At 38.7% G+C, this 26,477-nt stretch overlaps 1 protein-coding gene across 1 annotated transcript in view; it reads right to left on the bottom strand.

Moving 5' to 3' along the window:
* Positions 1-2,683: 2,683 nt before the first annotated feature.
* Positions 2,684-26,477, bottom strand: part of GPRIN3 (GPRIN family member 3) — a 74,989-nt gene continuing 51,195 nt past the window's right edge. The window contains exon 2 of the mRNA XM_004039120.5: positions 2,684-19,883. Within this exon, the coding sequence (XP_004039168.1) occupies positions 17,430-19,760 (2,331 nt within the window). The 5' untranslated portion in view covers positions 19,761-19,883 and the 3' untranslated portion in view covers positions 2,684-17,429. The remainder of the gene's footprint in view (positions 19,884-26,477) is intronic.

The following is a 26,477-nucleotide window of genomic DNA, read 5'->3' on the forward strand; positions in this document are numbered from 1 at the left end:
TTGATATACATATACATTGTGAAGTGATGACCGCAATCAAGCCTTCCTTCTTCACCTGTGTCAGATGTGTTGCTGGCTCCTGTTTTGTTGCAATGTGCCTCCTTTGAAAATAGATAAAAAATTGTCACAAAATGAAATGATTGCATCACCTTTAAATTCATAATTACTTTAAAGCCCTACCTTGGGCCAATGTTACTAAGATTAGTATCTTTAAATGAGCGGTTCACCTTCGAGGGAAAAAGGAAATTGTATTAGGTCTCAGTTCTTTCATCAAGGAGCCTGGTGGTAAAATTAAACATTTATTTATACTTTCCAATAATTTTATGAATTATTTTCAAATATGCTCAAGGCTTGTTCATATATTTTATGAATTGCCTGTATAACGTTCATAAAAATTTAACTTAATTATTAAAACACTAGTGATGGTAGAAAGCAATCTAATCTGCCGCAATCTCATTTGCTACACGAGACAATACATAGCCTTTAATTTTTGCGACTGTACTTCAGATTGAACATAAAATGCCTTCATACACCCATATGTTGTTTTCTTTTCCCAAGAAAAGGGGAAATAATTTTATAGCTTTTCTCTTTATATCTTACATCATTTCTTAGTGTTTTCCTATGTTTTATGCAGTCATGACATAAAATTTTTGTTAATGTGAATATGAGGTTTGCATAGAGAATGAGTGGATATTTTGATGGCTTAGTCTGTTTTTTTCTTTTCTGCCACTTTATATATTATTTAGAGGAAATATATTTGAGTGATCCTTATTTACTTTCTAAAAGTAATTGTTCCCCTTTTTATATTCTGACTTTGATTTAGGGAAAGTTGTTACTATATTAGTGACATCAAATAATTCTGAGTTACTGAAACATTGAGTTACTAAAACATTGTAATGGTCAATAGAAGAATGTATCAGGTAGGTCACAAGGAGAAAACCATCAGGTTTTATTCAAGTAGCATTTAACATCCTGATAATCACTTTTGTTTTTATCAGCATGTTAGTGTGCAACAATGCAGTGCCTAGTTAGGTGCCTGGATGATGACACCAGGCTTGAGTGGTTTGAGTCTTGGTGCCACCATTTACTCACTATATGCTCCAATCTGCATTTTGGCTTGACATCTATAAAATAGGCACAACAATAATAATAATGTTTACATTGTAGGTTATTGTGAAGCATAATAAGATAATTGATATGATTTGACTATGTGTTCCCACCCAAATCTCATCTCAAATTGTAATCCCCATATGTCAAGGGAGCGACCTATAATCCCCCTGTTGAGGGAGGGAGGTGATTGGATCATGGGGGCAGTTTCCCCATGCTGTTCTTGTGATAGTGAGTTCTCACGAGATCTGATGGTTATAAGCATCTGGCATTTCCCCTGCTTGCACTTCTCTTCCCTGCTGCCATGTGAAGAAGGTTCTTGCTTCCCCTTCACCTAAGCCATAATTGTAAGTTTCCTGAGGCCTCCCCAGCCATGTGGAACTGTGAGTCCTTTCCTTTATAAATTACCCAGTGTCGGGTAGTAGAGGGTAGAAGAGTTTGGAGGGGTCAGAAGAAGATAGAACAATGTGAGAAAGTCTGGAACTTGTTAGAGACTTGTTAAATGGTTTTGACCAAAATGCTGATAGTGATGTGGACAACAAAATCCAGGCCGAGGTGGTCTCAAATGGAGATGAGGAACTTACTAGGACTGGAGTAAAGGTCACTCTTGCATGCTTTAGCAAAGAGACTGGTGGCATTTTGCACTTGCCCTAGAGATCTGTGTAACTTTGAATTTGAGAGAGATGGTTTAGGGTATCTGGTGGAGGAAATTTTTAAGCAACAAAGCATTCAAGAGGTGACAGAGCATAAAAATTTGGAAAATTTGCAGGCTGACAATCTGATAGAAAAGAAAAACCCATTTCTCGGGAGAAATTCAAGCTGGCTGCAGAAATTGCATAAGTAATGAGGAGCCAAATGTTAATCACCAAGACAATGGGGAAAATGTCTCCAGGGCACAGGGCATGTCAGTGACCTTCACGGCAGCCCCTCCCAGCATTCTATGTATAAGAAACATAGAATAATGTCTAGTATGTAGTAAACACTTAATATACCTCAGCCATTATTAGTAATTATTGAAACAGTCTGGACAAAATATCAAAGCATAATCACCTATGATATGGTTTGATGGTGTCCCCACCCAAATCTTGAATTGTAGCTCCCATAATTCCCATGTGTCATGGGAGGGATGCGGTAAGAGGTAATTGAATCAAGAGGGTGGGTCTTTCTGGTGCTTTTCTCATGATAGTGAATAAGTCTCATGAGATATGATGGTTTTATAAAGGAAAGTTCCTCTGCACATGCTCTCTCCCTTGCCTGCTGCCTTGTAAGACATGACTTTGCTCCTCATTTGCCTTCCGCCATGATTGTGAGGCCTCCCTAGCCATGTGGAACTGTGAGTCCATTAATCCTCTTTCCTTTATAAATTACCCAGTTTCAGGTGTGTCTTTCTTTATTAGCAGTGTGAAAACAGACTGATACAATTTATATATAAATTTAGTTGTGACCAGAGACAAATAATACTGTCTTATTTTGTGAATGGGGAAATTGAGGCATATAATTTCATGAAATATTTATTCATGAAGACATCTGTGACAAGTTAGTACCTATTTTACATCAGTAGCTTCTCTTTTACTGAAAATGACACTTTATCATATAGTAAAGAAAATCATATATACATACGATCTACACTGTTTACACAAAGAAATGCTTTTCAAATTTTATGCAGTATTATCCCTAAAGGTGGGTGAGAATAGTAAACTTATAAAACTGCGGGGTAAAGGGGAATTGATGAAGCCAGCCAAAGAAAAATCGGTCTAAAATCTCCTGTTTTATCATTTGAAGACTGTGAATTTGTCCTTTGATGCCTGTATCAGTCAGCTTCTAGCAGGAGACTGCTGTCATTTTCAAACTGGGTAATTGAGGAGAGTGTTATAAACAGATTATTTATAAAGGTATAGGTAGGTTTTAGGGCAATCATAAAGTAATAGCACAGTACTGTCTAGCGACAAACTGGGGTCAGGCACATCACTCTTAGGCCTGACAAGTCAAAGGGAAGGAGGAGTTGACAGGACCCAGCCTAATGGAGAGACCTGCCTGGTAGGGGTTCTGACTTTGTTGAGCTTGACATGGCCAACATGAGGCATCCTATTAGGGGTGGGGGTATTCAGGAAACAAATGCTCCAACCTTACTCTCTTCCCCGCCACCGCCTCTAGCCAGCACTTCTGAATGGCTGAATGCAATGGATAGCAGGATGGCAAGGGAGCCTGTTGAATCTGCCATTGCAAGTCAGCCTCCAAGTGCATAGGACAAGATGAATAAGGGTGAAGAATGGATAGAGAAGAGAAAATAAAAGATATCCAGTACAATAAATTTATGTTTGCTACAATATTAAAATGACTTCAGCATTTACTCATTAAAACTACCATCACATTTTTCAGTAAAATCGATGCTTCAGGATAGAAGGGTTTGTGTGTCCTGGTTTGGGTAGCATGGACATAAGCAAGTCCTTTACTAAAAAATTGATCTTTGGCAATTTTGAATCCCTAATTGAGCTGAATGGTGTTGTATTAGTTTTGTGGCCACACAATGAACTAATGCAAACTTAACAACTTAATATAATATAAATTCATTATCTCACAATTTCTGTAGTCCAGGCAGGCTAGCTTGATTCTCTGGTTAGGGTTTTCTCTGGCTGAAATCATGGAGACCATCAGGGCTGCAGTCTTCATCTGAGCTTGGGTGTCCTCTTCCAAGATGGTTGTTGGCATAATTGATTTTCTTGCAATTGTATAACTGCGTTCCTGTTTCCCTTCTAGCTATCAGCCGGGATCACTCTCAGCTCCTAAAGGTTGTCTGCAATTCCTGCAAATGTGGCCTCCATAGGCAGTTCACAAGGACGTTTGCTTTCTCCTAGGCCAGCTGGAGCATCTCTCTGACTTCCTCTTCTGGAATCAGCAGGAGAATACTCTGTCTTTTAAAGGGCTCATGTGATTATGTCAGGCCCACCCAGATAATCTCCCTAATTACAACCTGTATTACATCCAGCAGTGATTGAATAATGGGGAAAAGGTGTGTGCATACCAGAGGCTGGGAATCTTGGGGAGCATCTTCAGGTTTTGCCTACCACAGTGGGCCTTAAAAAAATTGCAGCACTCTTTCTTTCCACTGCCTGTGGAGGGTCTGATGTTGTTGCTGACCTCTAAAACCTATAGTAACTTTGGGGCCTCTAGACGAGCAGAAGCCACAAATGTAGATGCCTTTAGGGGCTAAGTAGATCTCATAATCACGGTAAGGTCATCATTAGTGACAACATCTATTTCAGTTTTGGGTACACTTCTTGATTCAGCCACAGGTCATTCAAAATTGCAAATATAGTCTCAATTCAAATTTAAAATGCCAAGTCTCATGTAATAATCATGTAAGTAATACTGTAATACTTGTTTATAACTCAGGGTTTCCTCCTTACAAGCCCTATAGACCTACATTGGGAAGAGGGTTGTGATTTTGATTCTTTTCTCTTTCCATCCCTAGAGATTCCATTTCTGCCAAATAATCTGGTTGAAGACCAGGGAGGAAGAGGAAGAAAGAGGGTCTGGAAAGGTCACACTTTCCTGAGTGCTGCACTCTGCCTGTGGCAGGTGTTTACATTGAACTCCTCTCATGGGCTTCCAGGTTCTCTTTGGAGAATCTTCCCCCTACAGCCTCACTCAGACACTGATATGGTTAAGCTTTGGGTCCCCACCCAAATCTCATCTTGAATTGTAATCTCCATAACCCCATGTCAAGGGAGAGAGCAGGTGGAGGTAATCGAATCATGGGGTTGGTTTCCCCCATGCTGTTCTTGTGATAATGAGTGAGTTGTCACAAGATCTGATGGTTTTATGAGGGGCTCTTCCCCCTTCGCTCAGCAATTCTCCTTCCTGCCGCCTTGTGAAGAAGGTGCCTTGCTTCCCCTTTGGCTTCTGCCCTGATTGTAAGTTTCCTGAGCCCTCCCCAGCCATGCTGAACTGTTAATCAATTAAGCCTTTTTCTTTACAAGTTACTCAGTCTCAGGTAGTTCTTTATAGCTGTATGAAAACAGACTTAATACACACACTCCCCCATCACCAGGTATCTCCAACTGGAAGATCTCTTAATACAGGCGAAGGACCCTCTTCTAACTCTTGGACATAAAGCTCTTAATTCAACTCCCATGAATCTGGAAGGTTTCCCCCAGCGACATTAAACTGTGGGGATTAGAGATTTGTTAGTGAAGTTTAGCATATTTTCAAATGTTTATGATGCTTACTTATATAGTTTGAGTAATCTATTTTATTGCTCATCTTTTAAAACTAATTTGTAGGTGTTCTTTCTATTTGCTAGATTCCAGTACATGACTTCTCTTTCAATTTGTCTATGAAGTCTTTTTATCAAAGTTTTAAGTGTTAATGTAGGTAAATTTACCAATTTTGTTTCCCCTTTCCTCCCTTTTTAAATTAGTAATATTTTATTAGTACTTAACTTTATATTTTAGAAATCACATTTAATGTCACCCAGTTAAACTTAATTAAAATCTTTTCTTAATTCTTAAAGGTCTGACAATTTTACATGTTGGAATGTGTTTCCCTCATGCTTTAAACAAAAAATAAAAATACTTTTAAAGTCACATTTTATGTATCTCACAGTCATACATTAAAACCATTCTTAGGCCAGGTGTGGTGGCTCATGCCTGTAATCTCAGCACTTTGGGAGGCCGAGGTGGGTGTATCATGAGGTCACGAGATCGAGATCATCTTGCCTAACACAGTGAAACCCCATCTCTACCAAAAATACAAAAAATTAGCTGGACGTGGTGGTGGGCGCCTGTAGTCCCAGCTACTCAGGAGGCTGAGGCAGGAGAATGGCGTGAATCCGGGAGAAGGAGCTTGCAGTGAGCTAAGATCGCACCACTGCACACTCCAGCATGGGTGACAGAGAGAGACTCTGAGGGAAAACAAAACAAAACAAAACAAAACAAAACAAAACAAATTCTTATTATTTATCCAGATTTATCAAAAGCTTATTAAATAGAATAAAATGGCAAAATTCAAGGCTTTTAACAATTGAGTGGTAAAGTTCAAGTGGAAGAAAGCAAAACTCAGAGGAGTAAGAGAAGAAAAGAACAATATTTTGCCTATGCCATTTAATTCCTACAAATTTGCAAAGTGAGCATTTTTATTCTCAGTTTCCAGATGAATGCACTGAAATAATTTGGATATTTATCCTCTCCAAATTTCATGTTGAAATTTGGAGGTGGGGTCTGGTGGGAGGTGTTTTGGTTTACTCAGCCGAAGAATTTAGCTTGTTTGATTCGAAGCTGAGATTTGAACCCAGGGTCCTTTGATTCCAAGCCCAGATATTTACCACAATATCTCTGTGATCATCCAATTTATATGTCTCAAGTGTCTGTGCCATTGAAAAATTGTAAAACTGTGCATGTATACATTATACCTCCTAAGGTTGAGACATAGATGGAAGTGCCCAGCAAAACGTCTGGCACAAAGGCATTATTTTTTGTTTTGGCTTTGGGCTAAAAAAACATAGATAACAAGCAAATGCTTTGGAGCCCTTTAAGAAGTCTTATCTTGCTTTTAAACACCTATAATATCTTTGGCAATGACATTCTGCTTATTATTATTTTTAATGGCAGGTCAAGGCTGTTTTGCAGCTTGATTGAGAGACGTCAAGCGGGACTAAAAAAGGTGTAGGGAAATACCATTCTTGAGATGCCAGTACTCCCACCAGAAATCTCTGCAAGCACTTTCAGCTTCCATCCAGACAATTTGAATTTCAACTATGTTAGACCTCTGTGATATATTTAGAAAAACCAACTTCAGAACATTGTTAAGATAGTTACAAGGGTCTAAACATTTTAGAACTCTGTAAATTAGCTCAGTGGTTGTGTAGAATGGTGTTGAAGAAAATTTAATAATGTTGGCATTCAGAAGTTCATTAAGAATGTGTGTGCTATGGCCTAAATGTCTGTATCCCTCCAAAACTCATGTTGAAGTCTGAACTCCTAAGGCGATGGTGTTAGAAAGTGGGGGCTTTGGGTGGTGATTAGATGGTGGTCACAGAGCCCTCATGAGTGAGATTAGTGCCCTTTTGAAAGTGGCCCGGGAGGGGACACTTCATCCCTTTTACTGTGTGAGGACACAGCAAACAGGCACCACACGTGAGCTGGCAAGTAGGCCCTCACCAGACACCAAATTGGCCTTGATTTTGGGGCTCCCAGCTTCTAAAACTGTAAGAAATAAATGTATTTACAAGCCTCCCAGTTTATGACACTTTATTATAGCAGCCCAGATAAACTCAGACAGGGTGGTTGACCAAAAGTGATCTTATGTTGTTTACAAAAGGCAAACCCTTCACAAGAAACAAGAGGTATTTTGAGTTCACAATCAGTCCAGTGAAGCAATATTATGCTAAGAAGGATGTTCTTCTGTTTGCTACTCGACATTGAAGATGTGAAGAATGAGAACATTTGGCTGGAAATGGCACCTAATGAAACAAACACCCACTGGTGGGACATAAACAGCTATAGGCATAAGACAAACTATCTCGGCCCTCCGGAGACTTGCAAGATCTAACTTCTCCAGGCAAGGCATTTATATCTTTGGAAATGCATGAGGTTTTAATTTGGCCAAGAATAAATGTTTAAGTATGCAAGAGTTAGAGAATGGCAGCCACAGGGCACCATTTTAGGTTAAAATCGTGTGCATTTATACACACACACAGCAGCTGGAGGGAGAGTATGGCTCTCGGAAATTTTGAAGCAATCACTGTTTAAAGTTCATGGGAAATTCACTAAATCATTGTTTTGAGATTTGGGTTTCATATATCTTGTACCTCTCCTTCTTTACAGATCCTTGATGAATTGAAGATATTCAAGGAGGTAAAAAGGGATCAAATTGTAGTGCTAGTTTTACTACTGGTCAAGTCAAACTGGGGATATGGCTGGGCTTTCCATCTCCTTCTAGGAATCCAGACTGCAGGATCCCAGTTTATCTTCTCAGGAGTAGGCAGAAAGGCTGGAGCTATACAGGGTACACCTGATGGCTCTGCGTAAGAGGCATCTAAGCCTGGACAATAAGGCAATCTAAGTGCCCTGGACCCCTACCCAGCTCTGTTACCCCACCCCTGCCTGTATTTTCACAATGCTCAGCTCTCATCATTCTCACCGAACAACAAACACACAACGCACAAACACACACACACACTGCTCTACCAAGTACAGGAAAAACCTCGCATTTGATGACCGGGAGGCATTGTTGATTCTATGGGAATTCTATTTTAATTAAATAAAAAAGTTCTTTCATTGCAAATACTTCCAGTTCCACTGCAGATTCCTAGCAGAAGCTGTCACATGGAAAATCAACTGATTCTGCATATTCATGGTTAAAAGAACGATTTCAATAGCACTGGAAACAATAATAACATCAACAAAAAACAGAATAAATTGTATCTATATTACATTTATTATGAAAAGTGAGATGCAAAAAATCATAATCTAAATTTTTTGATGGTAAAACTAAGTCATTAGTTGAATATCAGAATTTTAAGCATCCATTCAAAAATCAAATCCAAAATGAAGGTGTAAGTATATGTAATTCCAAAATCTTACTTCATCTTTGTATAAATTATAACATTTCTTCTTTTTTCTACGAAATGAAGTTTTATTGGTCAATATCTGGAGGATGAGAACTTTCTGAAATGACTTTATGGCCTTTGTATATAGACATTATGAAAAAACATAACTTTAGAATTTAATATTAATACATTCATAAATGGACTTTCCATTTTGAATATTTTTTCTTGTAATATTATACCACACTTTTGATCTTTCTTAGTTGAGTATTTACACACATAAATGATTCTCATATTGAAAACTGCAATTTTTAAGTTATAATTTTTCTGGGTATTATTTAAATTAATACACATCTTTCAAAAATAATCACATAAATTTATCTTTGAAGCAACCATAAGTATTGACAAACATCAAGATTTCAGGTATGCTGCACTTATAAACATGTATACTTTTATTAGTTAAAAAACACTGCCACTCTAGTTGTAATTGTAGTGTTCTTATAGCTGGTTAATCTTTTATTTTTATTTAATATACAACGATGGCACATTCGTTCTCTAAAACATGAATATGTTTTTAAATGTTATTCTTAACTTTCTACAGAGAAGTGATTGTTTGTACTTTGCCAAATGGAATTCTCTATCAAGGGGTGATTCCGGTATTTCCATTTATATTTTCTCTTTTTTGAGACAGAGCCTTGCCCTGTCTCCCAGGCTGGAGTGCAATGGCGCGAACTTGGCTCACTGCAACCTCTGCTTCCCAGGTTCAAGTGATTCTCCCACCTCAGCCTCCCGAGTAGCTGGGATTACAGGCACACACCACCATGCCCGGCTAGTTTTTGTATTTTTAGTAGAGACGGGGTTTTGCCATGTTGGCCAGGCTGGTCTTGAACTCCTGACCTCAGGTGATCTGCCCACCTTGGCCTCCCAAAGTGCTGGGATTGCAGGTGTGAGCCACCACGCCCAGCCTCCATGCATATTTTCAATCTGATACCCAACCAACGTAATTTTTAGTGTCAAGGATTCAAGGTCAAATTGTGTTAGGTTTTAAGAACCAGGTGAGACTTTTTGATCCCTAATAGAGCACTTCCTTTGAGAAGAAATGAGATAAATTCGAACAATATCAATTAACTGGTTGGAATTATAAGCTGACAAATCTTGTTCAGAGTTGACACTTGCCAGCTAATGATTCTAATGTTGTTAGAATCCACACAGTATTACCTGTTATTGATAATACTAATTTTTTGTTTGAGTCCATCTTAAGGAACTCAAGACATGAGGCAATTTAAGTGCCCTGGAACCCCACCCAAGGGTTCATTGCTCATATTCTATTATCTCACCAACATCATCTGCGATTTTTTTTCATTTAAATCTTTGACTTCTCTTCAGTGTTGGTAAGCATAGTTTTGCTGAGCTCAAGAGAAGAATGCCTGTGATCATATCCACTTTGAGTGATTATACATGCTTGAAATCTAGGGATCCATTTCCAAAAAATGTAGGGCTTTTATTGGTTTGTGCAAATCAACACATTGATACATGTCCAAAAGGAGTCTCCAAAACATAATCGATTTTCATCACTGTTTGCCATTTCCAAATATGAAATTAGGTGCTTAAAGAGCAGCATTAATTCTCTGTAGCTACTCAGTTACCAGTCTGTGCTTCAGTTGCTGGAGTTTTCTAAGCACAAAATCTGCTACCAGGGAGTAACACCATTAATTGGGGGGGCATCTGATCCAATAATAATATTTGTAAAACAGAGCAGTCATGGAAATATGCAGCTTTCAATTAGTGGTTTTCATTTGTGATTTATCTGAATATACTAGTATAAATAAAATGTATTATGTGTGCATATATATGTGGATAAGCTATTTACATTTTTATGTGTAGAAAATGAAAAATATATATTGATTAGCCCTTTTGAGGCTTTTGAACAACTGTTTCATCTTCCTTCTTTCCTGCAACTGCTTTGAGGATTTAGATAATTCATACAAGGTATGTACACAATCACACCCATAGTATGTACATCCTAGTCACACACTTAACACGGAGAGGATGTGTGAGGAATGTAAATTATCCCAGTGGTCAAAAAACTGACCTTACCTGTGACTAATGGCATGGTTAATTAGCCCTGGCGTATTTAATAATATGCCAATGTACTGATTACTATATTCAGCCTTTGTGATAATTATGTTACCTACTCAAAGAGATGATAAAAAAAAATCAAACAGCCCTTTCTGACCTTCAAAAATAAAAGGACAAATTCTGTTACTGAATACATGTGCACACTTTTGTTGGCTTTATTCATGTATGTACATATGCCTGCCTGAATACAGAAATTGGCCTTTAAATAGGATATGACAAGTTATTTTTTTTACACATAAAAATAGAAAACTGATCACTCAGACTGTACACACTCACAGAATGTATTGACATACCACGACCAGCTACAGTATTATGCACGACATGTTGTTCACACATTAGTACAGCAGAGATACACACATTTAGAAAATTAGTAATTGCTAGTATATATTTTTCTTATTTTCAGGCTGTGTTGACCTTTTTCAACCTTAATAAAAGGTATCTCCAGGGGCCCTTAAAACAAGAATTAGTCTCTCCTCTCCTCTAGGGATTGGGGAGTATGACTATAATACTGCAATCTCCTGATATACCAGCATCATTTTAAGACACGATGGAAAACATTAGGAAAAATAAGTTACGTAAAGATGTGATCTAAAATAAATGTTAAGGAATCTCAACTAAAATCATCAAGGATGCCGATTAACATGAGTAAGCCCTTTCTACTCATTTTATATAGTTTGCTCTACACACAGCCTTTACATGTTATTAAAAGCAATGATATGAATCAGAAAAAAAACTGTTTAACTGCTCAAGAGTTCTTCTAAAGAGAGACAATTTTTAAAGCAACAAAGAACAATACTAGCAGCAATGTCAAAAAGCAAGCTATAATTTTCACCCCAGAAATAAATGAATGACATCTCCATAGTTAAGAGATCAAGAAAGCTGTTAGCAATTCTCTCCCATTTAATTCTTTCTAACATCATTAAATCACTGGGGTATCTCAACATAATTATCACCATGCAGGTTGATCATCAATATCCTTTTCTAAAGTGTAAAATATGTGATTTTTATTCCTACTATTTTTCAGCCAATTAATTTTGAGCTTGAATCCAGAAAGATACTTGATGAAGAGTTAGCATTTAGAAGTGCCCATCTGGAGCATCATTTTCTGTAAGGCATCATTTGAAGCCTCTTTAGATACAAGATCTCATGTTTTAGTGATTTTACATCCGGGAGCCCATTTTTTCACAGCTAAAGCTGGTAATCCTCTGGGCAGAGTTAACTGAATTGCTTTCTACATGCTAGTGTCCAGAAAGAGTAATTACCATAAGTTTAAAGTCTCCATTTCAACAAAACTTCTGGTTGCAGCTGTCTTGAGTTTTAAGCCAGCAAGACTTTGAGTGGCTCCTCTTCCCTCTGGGCTCACATAAAAACATAGATGCCAACTGTATCCTGACTAATGCTCATTAGTGCTGTACCTCTTTATGAAGCTTCTAAACAAGTTTTTCCAGGAAGAAAGCAGAAACTATGCCTTTGCTTATTTTATCCTGTGGGTTACAGTCAGTCTTCATAAAGCAAACCATCATTATATAATGGTGTGCCCATAATAGATGCATTTGCTGGTATAACTGCCTCTTTTTGGCACATTATTGCTTGGCTTTAATTTCATATTCAACAGTCTTTATTCTCATTATTAGTATCTGAGATATTTGTGTCTTAAAAAAAACTTGTAATTAACATCTTGTTGCACCATTCTGGCCACCACAAGTCATTTCACCAAGGTCCAAGGTTATTTGAATGTTGTTTATAATTATCATCACGTTTACTTACCTAACAGCCAAAAGTAATGTTTCAGGATTGTTTGTTGCTGCTATCTACACATATATACAGATGTACTGGATTTACTTTGAGAGAGGTTATTTTGTTGTGGCAAGTGAGTAGTTTAGCTGGTGACTGTTCACAGTTAAAAGTAGCTGTAATGACCTCTGGCAGATGTCACTGATCACTTGGGAGACAGAATTTTTCCACTTCAATCCATCTTCATTTATGTCCTTGGTCATTGCAAACCCAGCTTATTTGATTTCTGCAGCCAAGGAGAATTGTTTTCTTTCCAAGAGTAGGATAAAGTTCATGGAAATCTGTTTCAGTATTTACAAGACTATTTTTTTTCCCATTTGCAAAAATGTCTAAAATTTTGCAGACATCCTTAAGCCCATGTGTCTGGACAGATGACATTTGTAATTGCTCAGCCAGTTGAAGAATTTCATTAAGAAGGATATCATTACAAGGATGGACAGGAGATTCAGCATATCCTCTGTTATTTGCCAGGTGGCAGCAGCTGACCCGAATTTGGAGAGAATCAACCAAAAAGGGCCACGCACAACATAAGGAAGCATTGCTAACAGAAAACAAAATGCTCAGATACATATGTAAAATAACAAACACTAAAGGGGATGTTTGACTTCTGATTTCACCATGTAGACAAAAACAGTGTGGGAATAAGGTAGTCGGCTCACTTATCCAAGATACTGCTGAGTTCACTGTTCTATCACAAAGGGAAATTCACAGGCCTCACTTCTCAAACACCACTTAGAACAAAGCAGGAGAGAGTAAACAGCATCATCTCCATGGCAGCATTACAGATAATTAGTAAATCAGGCAGGTAGAGGTCTACACGAGGCTACAAGTGCCCAGTTTTCAATAAAAACACATATACATATATGCAAACCTTATCCTAATGCATTGTTTTTCTTTATACTGATTCATAAAAGTAGACAAGGGATGTGGTTAATTATGTGTTACTAGGAGTAGACAAAATTTTAAACACTTGGCACAATATGTAGGAGGAAGAGAAGACACACATTTCACACATTTTGGCAGCAAAACAGTAACAAAGTGGATGCAGAAAAGGCCAAACAATTTATATTAACAGCACACTTGCATATATCCTCTGTAAACACATTTTAAAGTAACATCATACTCTGTTCTTGGTATGCTATATATAGGGATTCTCAGAATGACAGGCATTCCCAGAAATGAGAGGAAAAACATTAGTATAAGCTAGGAACAGTGAAACCTCAATATGCTAGAATACAAACAAATGCTATTTTCCTCTTCTGCTTTCTACTTTAAGACAGCAAGCTCCTATTATGAATTTGGTTCTGAAATCCAACCTCTAAGGTATATGTTACACATGCATATTTAGTTCAATTTATTTCAATTTTTATGTTTAACTTTATAACATGGTGAACACTGGTATTCAAAACAGTATCAGAGAATTCTCAAGATTAAAAAAATTATCAAAGATCAAATTACATTCAATATAGGTGAACTTATCAAGGCAGGAAACATACTAACACATTTTATAAATATTCAATTTCAGACGTGAACAAAAAGGTTTCTGGTTAACCTTGACTTAACAGGATGTTCAACTTTTGCCAGTGACCCAAAGCACAAAGGTTAATCAATATTTTACTCTATGTAAAGTAGTGGTCTGTGGCATTCAAAGTCAATAATCCAGAAATACATAATTAGAAAAGCATTCAAGATAAACATATGACAGCTGAAGCTGTCGCATTTTTCTCATGGTCATAAAAACAGAACAATCAATCTTTAAATTAAAAATTTTAGTATTCACTTGTTAAGTGGTATAGCATCTTAATATTTTAAATGTTGAATTGTCTTCCAGACATGGAGTTCTAACTCATCTTTTTACTACTGGTTTAAGGAATATTTTCTATTTCTTGATTCAATAAAATATTTCCTCCATATATTTCAAAAATAAAATGCATGAAAAAGAACCAAATCATATCTAAGAGAAATGAAGGGTAAAACCAAACAACTTTCAACCCAATGTGTGTTATGCAGGTAAAGTAAGGAAAAAACTGAGCAAGTTCCAAGAGTCTGCCAAGAAAACTGTTTTGCAACTTCATCTGTTGAATGAACCTTAGGTTTCACAAATAAGGTATACTAAATGCCTAATGCTATGTCACAGATTGAAGTGAAGGAAAATTCTCAAATAAGGTTTTATTGTGAGAGTAACTTAGGGGAGGTATCACAATACAAAAATGCTGCTGTCTTGAATAGGTCCCTATCTTATTTATCCATCTGAAGATATATTTCTGTTATTGTCCTTAAAAGCTGTTAGTTCTATAGGATTTAATGAGCCACAAAACAAACAATATTTTTGTAATATTTTGTGACAATCTCTTGAGTGTTGTAGAAGTGAAGAATTTGGTCCCAGCACCAAAGAAAATCAGTTAAACTTAGTACATTAAACAAATTTTCTTAAAGTTTTGATAGGCATAACCACAATAGCAAATCTAGCAATTTTAATGTATTTAATGTGAGACAAATGCCAACAACTCTCTCAGGCCTCTGCTTCATTTAACTGTTTACAAATCATGTGGTTACTCTAAAGTCATGAAAATAAATATTATTATCAGAGGCGAAATTCCTTTTTCTCACCTATTTTAATGCAGGAACAGCCTGTTCTAGCCACTTCACAGCAGAGGATTACCTGGGGCCACCCATCTGGAGTAGGCACTGTTGACAGCTGCTACTGTGTACACAGGCTGTACTCTGTGTATACACAGCATGTATGCCCATGTGGGAGGGAGAAGCCAGCTAGCAAGAGTTAGCAGAGAGATTATGTCCTGGCAGAGGCATCTGAGACAGAAGTGACACAAACACAACTACAAATGGGTATTTAAGGCCCAAAGAGAGAGTGTTAGGCTAAATCTCTAATCATTAATAGTAATTTGCTTGGTAATTTGATGGAAATTTCGACATTACATAGTATTCTTAATAGACACCAATGGGTAAGAAACTGAAAAATGTGCCTTATTAAAAAATTCCTTCTAATTTCCAAATAGAACAACTGTAACAACTCTCAGGCTCTGAGAATACTGGTCCATATATGCAAGCTTTGTCTACAGTTAAATTGCTTCAAAATAAATCAGAGGCTTTTTACTAATTTAGGTTGTGTCGAGTGTAGCTTGTGCTAAGTTCAGGAATGATTTTTTTTCCTGCATATGTTCAGAACGTGCAGAACAGAATTAAAGTGAAAAAAGCCAGAACAGATACTGTGAATTGACTGTACCCACGGGACACATGAGTCTCTAGAGAGAATACCTATGGTTAGATACTCTTTTCTAGCTCATTACGGGGAATGAGTTCAAAGAAGACAACCGGTGCCCCTCCAGCATCTAAGTCTGGTTTTCTAAACGCAAAATGGAGAGCAGCACTCCCCCAACAATGTCTGCAGGAAGGGAAGCCTTCCCAGGGCCGTTGTTCATTCTTCCTTTCCACACTACCCCAATTCTCAAGCCGATGCTGCTCATCCAGGCCAGTGCCTTGGAGGATACTCATGTGTCTCGGGACACACGTCTCTTCTGGAGACACGGGAGGGCCAAGGTCCCAGGAAGTATAATCCACCCAAATCACAAGCCACGTTTTCGTAAAGGCCTCTTCTTTCATTGGGTTTGAAGGATATTATGGGTATTTCTCTTAAAATCAATAAGTTTGCAGAAGTTACCTTTTTACTCCAGAGTATATATTTAAGCAATTAGATGATAGTAGTCTATGTACAAAAATTGTAAGGAAGCTCACATTCTAATTTGGCGTTGACTACATTTGTTACTGGAAGTTACTGAACCCAATTAAAAAAAATCACTAATTGCATCCTGTTTACAGGAGTCTAAATTAAACATTGTTTTTGTTACTTATGAGGCTTTTATCATCACAGAAAAAGCAGTGTTTGGTAATCTGCTATTTATAGTTCCTGACCAGAACCTTAGCATTCTCAGTAGAATATCACTGGAGAACACCTGCACAATATCAATTTAGTATTATCCCTAATTTGATGGCTCTTTTCAAGAATTCAGTCCCATGTACTTCCTCTAGGGTAAGAAAATATGAATATGTCTGGTCAGAATCACAGAGATGCGCCTTGCCTTCAGTGCAGGAAAATGGGTCTATATAAATCCATGTTTAATGTAGGCAGTTTTCATAGTCAAAAGCTTAGCTAATGTTCCTAATATAACTTTCTTATATTTATTAACAGCAATAAGAAGGTTTATAAAAAGAGTTGTCCGCAGATGTTTACAAACATTAATTCATATTTCGTATTTTACACATTTAACTGTTTTTATTTAATGTTATCTGGCCTAGGAATGAATCAAATTTGTTCTCATTTTTTTCATTATGGTTCTTATCACCTATTTATAATTTGTGTGGTTACAGCATTCTTACTGCAATAAGACTAGAAATTATAACAATGTTTTTGCCAATAGTGTTTTTGCTACTTTCAATATGAAGCAGGGATTTTAATGGAAATACTATTGTGTGATAAATTGAGGCAGTTATACAAAATAATACATGTATAATGATATAATAATGCTATTTCTATGAACAACATCGTATTTTTAAAAACCCAATGAGTATTATTTTCAATTTGTTAAGGTTGCAAACCTTCAGTGAAGCTTGTTTCTCTTCTCTTGTTCTTTCTTTCAAATTGAAATGACATTTTTGTTTATAGAGCTCCAGGTCAAAGGATCTAACAATTTTTAATAGCAATTTCCTATAGTGAAGACTTGCTTTTTCTTCCTAGTCTTGCAGCAAAAAACTAAGCAAGCTTTGACATAGAGGGACACATGTGAATACCGTAAATTTATACACAAACTCCCATAAATACTCCCTTTCAATCTAACACAGAAGAAGGGGCAGGGCGGACGCAGCAGTTGGGGCGTCGGAAGTTCTGCAGCATGGACTGGAAAACACTGTGCTGCCTTCCTTTGAGCTTCTTATTTGAAGAAGTATCTGAGGAAATGGATCTCCGGGTCTGGCTATTTTGAGTTTTGATTAATTTCTCATGTTCCCTGATTTGTCTTTGCAAATGGTTCTGGATCGCGATTCCCAGGGACTCTGCGTCCAAGGATGCACCATACACTTCCCAGGTCATTCCCTGCTCATCCCACACGACGTCCCTGACACGCTTGGACTGTTTCAGCTGGAGCTTGGAGTCTGCGCCAAGCTGCTTTTTCTTATCTCCTGGAGTGAGTCCTACCTGAGCCGCAGCTGCTGTCACATTTAACTTTTGCTCCTTGAGGAACTCGCTGACGCGGCTGGGCCTGCGTGGGCTGGCTTTGACGGAGCGAGATGGGGTCTTCTTGCCGGAACCTGGGCTGGAGTCACCCATGGGATCAGATGGCAGGCTCAGGCTGGTGGCTGTCTTGGTCTGTCTGTTTTCTTCTAAGGTGCTCTCCTGGTTCTTCCTAATTGGTGAGGGTGTAGGATTAGCAGCTGATTCTGTGCCTCCACTTTCTTGGGATTTAGGATTGAGCAGTAGGGTTTTGGCATCCGAGGTATCAGTGCCAGTAGACTCTTTTTCTTTTACTACCTGAGGAGATGCAGGCTTCTTTTCCCTTGCATCTCCTTTATTAGTGGGATCCAAGCTCCCAGAATGATCAGCTTTGCTGATAGAGCCACAAGAGTCAGATAGTTGGCAATCTGGGTCTGTTTTGTGGCCGTTTGTCGTTTTCTCTGCAAACTCAGATGGCCTGGTTTCAAATTTCCCCAATCCATAACTTGTTTCAGCTTGACTGCATGCACTGATAGAAATCTGGTCAATGGCGGTAGCTTTCAGGGAGCTAGAATTAGTACCTGCGAGCTTTTTAGCAGTTGATTCTTCCCTCGCTGGAGTCATTCCTGCTAACCTCCCATCTTCTTTACACGTATGCTGGGCATTACCGGAGACCAAATTGATTGATGAGGTTTTAAGGACCCCACCTGGTAGGCTCGCAAGTTTATTTTCCCGTTGGAAAGCTGTAGACTCAGCTGCAGCTGCCTGAATGTGCACCTGTGGCATGATGCCAGGGCACTGGCTGGATTCCTGGGGGGCTAGCGTGCTGTCAGAGAGCTCCAGTGTGTGGCTCCCACTGCTGCGGCAAATGACACGCAGCTGCTCTTGTTCAAAATGCTCAGGAGCAGGGCTTTCCTTCAGAAATGCAGTGAGGATACTGGGGCTGGTGGAGACGGATCTGCTCTCGACACTCGCCACTGCCTGCACCTCTGCATCTTGCCAAGCCCTGCTGGGAACTTCCTTGATTTCACTTTCAGCTTGGTTGGTCATCGTACTGGCTTCTTTGAACCTTGACATCTGACGCTGTGCTGGCAGCGGCACCTTCTCTGGACCTGGGGGACATGCCGAAGTTTCGCTAGTGAGGGGGGTTGGTTGAGGTGTCACAGAAGTTGTGCCTTGGGGGCCCGAGGCAGTGATAGAGGGCTGCTTGTTCTCTGAACATCCAGATTCTCTAGTTAGAGGTTTACAGGACCTCATTTCAGAGTCACAGATGGCTCCCTGCCTTTCCCCTTCAGGTCCACCTACAGGAGAGGATGAGTGACTGACCACCCTGGCTGCTGTCACTGGAGTCTGCACTGTTCCCTGGATTGTTTCTGGAGAAGGAAACTCACAGGACACCTGATCTTTGCTGCTACTGAGGACGCCTCCCACAGGACAACTTGGTTTCTCAGGTTGCTCTCTATTTGAGGTTCTCTGTGATCTCATCAGGGAATCTTCAGGCATGGATGAGGTGATGGCATTGGGCTGATCACCTGGGATGGACTGGCAGGTGTGCTGATTGGCGGGCATTGTCAATGGTGTGTGTATAAGATCCCTTCCTGCTGCAGAACTCGGGGCTGATGCTGCGGGCTGGCTGCTCCCTGGCAGCTGGGGATTGCCGGGAGAGTTGAATGTGGCAGGTGCTTTCTCCACTTCATTGAAGACACCAGGAGAAGACATATCTGGTTGGGTGGTCTCATGCTCACAAACCTGCATCAGGGCTTCGGCAGCTGCCCTGGGGCTGAGGTCTGGTTCTGCAGGGGCACCTGAAAAGCCATTGGCATTCTTACACAGGAGAGCTGGTCGATGCCGAGGTGAGGCAGCCTGTGGCTCTCCTAGATCGTCTTCTTTTCCGGAAGCTGCAATCAGGGAAGTTTTAGCTGATCTCAGAGGGTCAGGTACAGTCCCCATGGAATTTCTTTTCAGGAGCACTCCAGAGCTCTCTTGAGTAGTGTTCCCACTGGTGGGGGAGGGGAGCGCAGTCAGAGCTCAGAGTGATGACACAGTCAGGGATGATTCCTCTGAAGAACCAGCCTGTGAATCAAGGAAACAGCATCATTAATACAGTACGTCGCTTAAGGATTGAAAAATAAACCAAACTGTCATTTTTATAAGAGCACATTAAAAACTTTTCTTCCCATACCTGTTGATATAAAAATAGACCTTGTGGGGAGGTAGAAGAAAAAAATAAATAAAAATAGACTTGAGAAAAAGATTTTGAAAAAAATTATAATTACGAAAATATTATTTTGATATATTGGTTTCTGCTTGCATCCCACTAATGTCTAGCAAATAGGTTTTTCATGTATCTACCTAAGTTTGCTAACTACCTCAAAAGTTATTGGTGTAATCTGATTTAGCAGATGTCAGAAAATCCTGTAAAGCCACTCTAATTAAATCAATAAGTAAGTATTGAAGTAGGCATAAACAGATATGTGAAATAAGAAATCTAGGGATAGATCCAAATATAAATGGGGACTTAATCTGTGACAAAAGAAGTATTACAATTTGGTGGTGAAAGGCTGAGTTATTTCATAGAAGGAGTTGGCAAACTGTTTATTCATCTGGAAGAAAAGAAAAGTAGATGTTTATATTATACCACTTCCAAAAATAAATCCTAGATGGATGCAGTGGATTAAAGGTTAAAATATAAAATAAATAAATAAAATCATATAAGAAAACCTAGGAATCATAAATGTAATCTAGAGACAGGTGAGCTAGGCTTTTTGAGATGGTAGAAACACTGTAAGAGAAAACAAACATAGGTGACTAAATAAAATTCAAAACCTGAATTTTATGGCATGACAAAAGATGCTATAAAAAATACAAGATTTTGGGGGAAATAAAAAGTGTATAACCCTAGAGGGCAGGCAAAAATACCTATAATATAGCAGGAGCTCTTTAACATTTACGAGGAGACCAAATAATCCATTGAAAAAATGGATAACAAATATAAAAACATAGTTTACAAGATACAAAATTTAAATAACCATCAAGCTTATGAAAAGATGATCAAATTCATTTGTAGTCAAATAATGCAAATAAAGTAACAATGCAATTTTACTTCACACCAGTTGCATCTGCAAAATCTTAAAAAAAATAGACTTTTAATAGTAAGGCCTAGGGAGACCTAGCAAAAGGAAGTATTTTTATTAATTGTAGGTGCAAATAAATATGTATTGCTACAGCTTTCTTATGGAGGCAGTTTAATTTTTAAAACTATAAATACACATTTCCTTGACTCAATGATACCAACTCTATCAACAGAAATAGAAACACCAACATATATGAATACGGGGATGTTTCCTGAAGTACTATTTGTAGAAGAAAAACAGACTGGTCTTTATAAATAGGCAGAATGGTAGGATAAGTCATGACGTAATTCTACTACAGAGTATTATGCAACCAGTAAAGTAAATAATTCAGCTATAAGTTTTCACATGGAAGAGATTTCCTCAAGGTATGATTGAATGAGAAAAACAAGGTCCAGAAAACAGCATATACATTTTCATTTTTGTAAAACAATGACCTAAAACACTGCATATGTATGCACATAAACAGGCATACACACAGATATGTCTGTGTATGATTACATAAATTCTAAAAACATTTGGAATGAGACATATTAGGTGTTAAATAGAGGGAGAGTGATAAGTTGGGGACAGAGAGGGGAGATGAAAGTACCCAAAGGTGGAAAATGCTGAATTTTAAAAATCGGAAATGATTTAGGGCATATGATTATGTAAAATTATATGTGTGTGTTTATATATAAGCTTTTTTTTTTTTTTTGAGACATGGTCTTGCTCTGTCACCTAGGCTGGAGTTCAGGGATGCAGTCATGGCTCACTGCAGCCTCGACCTCCCAGGCTCAAGCTATCTTCCCACCTCGGCCTCCCAAGTAGCTGGGACTACAGGTGAATGCCACCATGCTCAGCTAATTTTTAATTTTTTTGTAGAGACAGAGTCTCTCCATGTTGCCCAGGGTAGTCTTGAACTCCTGGACTCAAGTGATCCTCCTGCCTCAGCCTCTGAAAGTGCTAGGATTATAGGTGGAAGCCCATGAACCTGGCCTATAAGCATTTTTTAGAAAGAATAACTAGACACTAGGTCATGTGGATAAAGCAATGGATCAGAAATTAGTGGATGACTGTGTTTTAATATTTATCATTAATAAGCCATGTTACTTCAGGCTAGTCACTTAATCTTTCTGAACCCCAAATTAACTCACTGGCAAAATGAATTAAATGATTTCTGAGGATCTTTCCAGCTCCAAAATTCAAGGATTCCACTTCTTTGCACATGATGAATAATACATCAAACTGTATGATCTTCACTCAGGCTACAAAGTGTCAAAATAAGGCAAAATCAAATCCGGTTGGACCTAGATTTTGAAAATACATAATTTTATCCTTTAGCTCAATGTAATCCAGGTGATCTACTATCACATAAGATCTAACAATAAATAGAATGCATTTTCTCCTCTAAACAAGCTCTTCCTTCTAACTTCATTCTTTATATGAATAGGTTGAATATTTTCCCATCCCTGGTCTTAACTGCTTTCTGCTCAAACCATTTCTGTAGGTTTCTATTCTATTTCTTCCTTACCCCAGGATTCTGTTGCAAGATCACTTGCTCTGCCCCAGCCAGTCTTTCACTCTGTTTTGCATTTGTGTTTATTATACTTTTCCTCCCACTGGCTGCCCTCCTCATCCTCAAAAAGCCTACCCATTCTTCAAGGCCCCACTTAAATCCCATTTTTCTTCTGAAGTCCTCTAAAGCCTTCAAGTTATGAAGTCTCTCTTTTCTCAAAAAAAAAAAAAAAAAAAAAAAACCAAAACTCCTACAGGTTGGTTGGTCGTCTGTGTCCTTTTATTGTTCTTTTCATGCACTGTTTTCGTACCATTGTTACTTATATAAATGCCTCATTTTTCCAAAAACACTTCAAGCCCCAGAAGGAAAAGAAAGAAGCCTATTGATTCATTTCTGTTGACTCCACAGGACACAGTGCAGGGTCTTGTGCATAAAAAGTTGTTAATTGATCCGTTACCCTCCAAAATGGCCATTATTACAGCTCTGCCAAATGTCAAACTTACAGGAAAATTTGATCCATGGCATGAAATGTTAAGAAAAACATAATGTAAAAGAGTGCTTTTGGAAGTGAGAGAATGGTGTTATCTTACTTATTAAACTTTATGTGTCTGTAATCCAGGTTTAGATAACTAAAACCAAGAACACTGAACACCTGCTATGAAAAGTTGGAAGGTCTCATAAAGCCAGGAACACAGAATATCTCCTGTGTTGTAAGGCTGGTTCCAAGGAAGCTAATTCGCCAAAGAGGACTATAAAACATGAACAGCTCAAAGTTCAGCAACTGAAAGTTAAAAGATTTAGATGAAGATGACTTCACAAAACTCTCAGAAGTCCACTGTGTTTACTTCCATTTCCAACACATAGCTAACTTTTAGTTTAACTTTGAAAGTGCGTTTTATTTCATTTGCTTTGCTAATAGAGGTTTAATTGTCCATCAATTGAAGATCAAGAAGAAAAGCCCAAATTGCTTGGCTAAGACCTAGCACTTGAAATCTCTGTATTTATGCATAGATAACAAATCAATACTACTCTCCAATCTGTCTGCTAATGGAATTGTCACAGCATCTCCCTGAGCCCAGAAGAGACTCGCCGAAATTCTGAACCAACACTCCTTCCCTCCCTCACTGACTGGCAGAAATCTATGGGCTCCAGTAGGTCAGACAAATCGAACATTTAAAAAGTATAACTACTTGTTGGTTTAGAATAGGGAGTATGTGTCTTTATCATCAACCAGAGTCCATTATGGTAAGATTTAATAACTTGCACTAAAAATGAGGTGCAAACAGGTGGTCCCCAGACTTAATGAGTCCCTTCTACAGAAGGGTGTGTTGCATCTGTGTGTGTGTGTGTGTGTGTGTGTGTGTGTGTGTGTGTGTGTGTGTAGTGTGTGTCCTGCATGGTTTTCTCTTCCTCCTTCCTTTCCTCTTCCCCTTCCCTTTCTTTTTCCTTCTTTCTCTTTTTTTAAACCTTTTTTTTCAAGTTCAGAGGTAAATGTGTAGGTTTGTTACATGGGTACACTCATGTCACAGGGGTTTGCTGAACAGATTATTTCATCACCCAGTTATTAAGCCTAGTACCCATTAGTTAGTTTTTTTCTGATCCTCTCCCTCCTCCCACTCTCCACCCTCTGATAGGCCCTAGTGTCTGTTGTTCTCCTGTATGTGTCCATGTGTTCTCATCATTTAGCTCCCACTTAAAAGTGAAGTATTTGATTTTCTGTTGCTGCATTAGTTTGCTAAGGATAATGGCCTCCAGCTCCATCCATGTTTCTGCAAAAGACATGATCTCATTCTTTTTTTTATGGCTGCATAGTATTCCATGGTGTATACGTATCACATTTTCTTTATCCAGTCTATCATTGTTGGGCATTTAGGTTGATTCCATGTCTTCGCTATTGTGAATAGTGCTGCAATGAACATATGCGTGCATGTGTCTTTATGACAGAACGATTTATAATCCTTTGGAATATACACCATAATGGAATTGCTGGGTTGAATGGTAGTTCTGTTTTTAGGTCTTTGAGGAATCTCCACAATGTTTTCCACAATGATGGAACTCTTTCCCTTTTTCTTTCCCTTTCTTTTCCTTCTTTTTCTTTTGAATTGAAGAGATCTTTCATAAAAATCCAGAATTCTCCCTTGCCTCTATTTATTGTTAAGGTTTGCATTTCCACATGGCAACCACTAGGTGGCGCTGAGAAGAACTGTCCCCCTTGACGGGCGTGGACTCTCCAAGTGACCAGGAGTCCTGCTACACTTGTTAACATTACTTACCTGGGGTTGTGTGTGCAGCTGGGTTTGAAGACCTTGCTCTAAGAGTACTGACAGTAGACTTCCAACTCTAATTTGCAGGTCTCTGAGGGCAGTCTGACATTGTGTTTAAGAACATGGACTCCGGGGCAGATTCCTTGGATTAGAATATCAGTTCCACCACCTAGCTTTAGCTCTGTGTGCTTGGGCAAGTAACTCAACCTCTCAGGGCCCCAGTTTAATCTATAAACTGAGGATAATAATAGTACAGCCTCATTGGGTTGTCATGAGGAATAGATTTGGCCTTTAGAACAAACAGCATCTTGGCACATATTAAGCACCATAAAAGTGTTAGCCTCTTTTAGAAACCTTGGTATTTAAGCTTTTATCTGTGTTAAAGTAAAAGTTATTCTGACACTTGTTAAAATGGTAAGAAGACTTTATTCAGGACTTTTGTGATGGGTATCAAGAATATTGCAATAAAGTAGAGAGATGGGGCTCAAATTCAAATACAACAAGAACAAGTAGAGATATTTAGCCAAGAAGAGGGTTGTGGTCGGGGACAGGTGTGTCAGTGGATGTAAAATTACTAAGAGGAGACATCAAGCGAAGGGGGATTTTTGCTAAACCACTTAACAAATTCTTGCTGAAAGCATGGTTGACCAAAGTGATCAGATGTCAGGGATGGTGAATTCTCTCTAAGCTGGCTTAGCAAGGTTCTTGCTAAAACTGGACTCTGCAAAAGATGAACACAGATGCCTAAGGTCAAGACCCGGTTGAGAAGAGGGCTCAGCAAATAAAGGTTTTCTTAAAAGACTCTCTGTAACATTATAAATTCTTCCTGAATTGAGCAGAAATCACACAGAAGCTAATGGTACCTCTGAGTTTATCTTTAAGTTTAATGGGAACCGTATCCTTGACAGCAGACTCTTTTGGCACCTATCCTTAAAATCGTGAGCAGAGACTTAAAGCCTTGTTCTGGTAATACAGCAAAGGTGGTAAACATTATCCACCTTTTACAGGGAGGGAAACTGAGGCCCAGAGGCTAAGTAACCCACTCAAGATGGAATACCTGTAATTCCTGTTGAACTGAATTCTAATGGATGCGAATGCCTGGACCCTTCCTATGCTGCTTCCTTATTAACTGTAACCATGAGAAGAAAATGGAAAGAAAGAAAAAATTTTAAAATTTTTATAGATATCTATATATCTATATATATCTCCCTAGAGGAGAGGGAACCTTCTATTTGCAAGTGATTTGCAATCCAGGGGCAGCCTAGATGGCATTAACATCCACTACAGTGACATTCATAACTGGTCACCTTAGGAAAAGTCCAACCAGCTTGTTGAAAGCTGACACTGCAACTGACCATTCTGAAAATAGTGAGTTCCACTACTATGCCACGCTGCCTATTTTCATAACAGACACCTGCACTTAATAAGAGAGGCAGCAGGGAATCTCAGCCCTTTGTGACTTCCCCCAACGCCACGCTGATGTGAAGAGCATTAAGCAGAACGGATGGGGAGAGGTGTGGTGGCCCAGGACCGACAGGAGGCTGATGTAGTGCAGGTCATAGTGATAATCCTGTGGGCAGCAATTACCTTAGCCCACTTTGGAACCACTGCACTGCTAGAACAAGGGCTCCAGGATGTCATCATGCCTCTTTAGTGATATTAAATAAGAGTTACAGGGACCTCAGTGAGCACCTTTCTTTCCAGCCATCTGACAGCTGTTTTTAGTAATCAGATAGCTCCTGCAAAGACCCTCAGAGAACAGCAAGGCAAAAAG

Source organism: Gorilla gorilla, chromosome 3, assembly GCF_029281585.2.
Source record: "Gorilla gorilla gorilla isolate KB3781 chromosome 3, NHGRI_mGorGor1-v2.1_pri, whole genome shotgun sequence".
NCBI classification, from domain to species: Eukaryota; Metazoa; Chordata; class Mammalia; order Primates; family Hominidae; genus Gorilla; species Gorilla gorilla.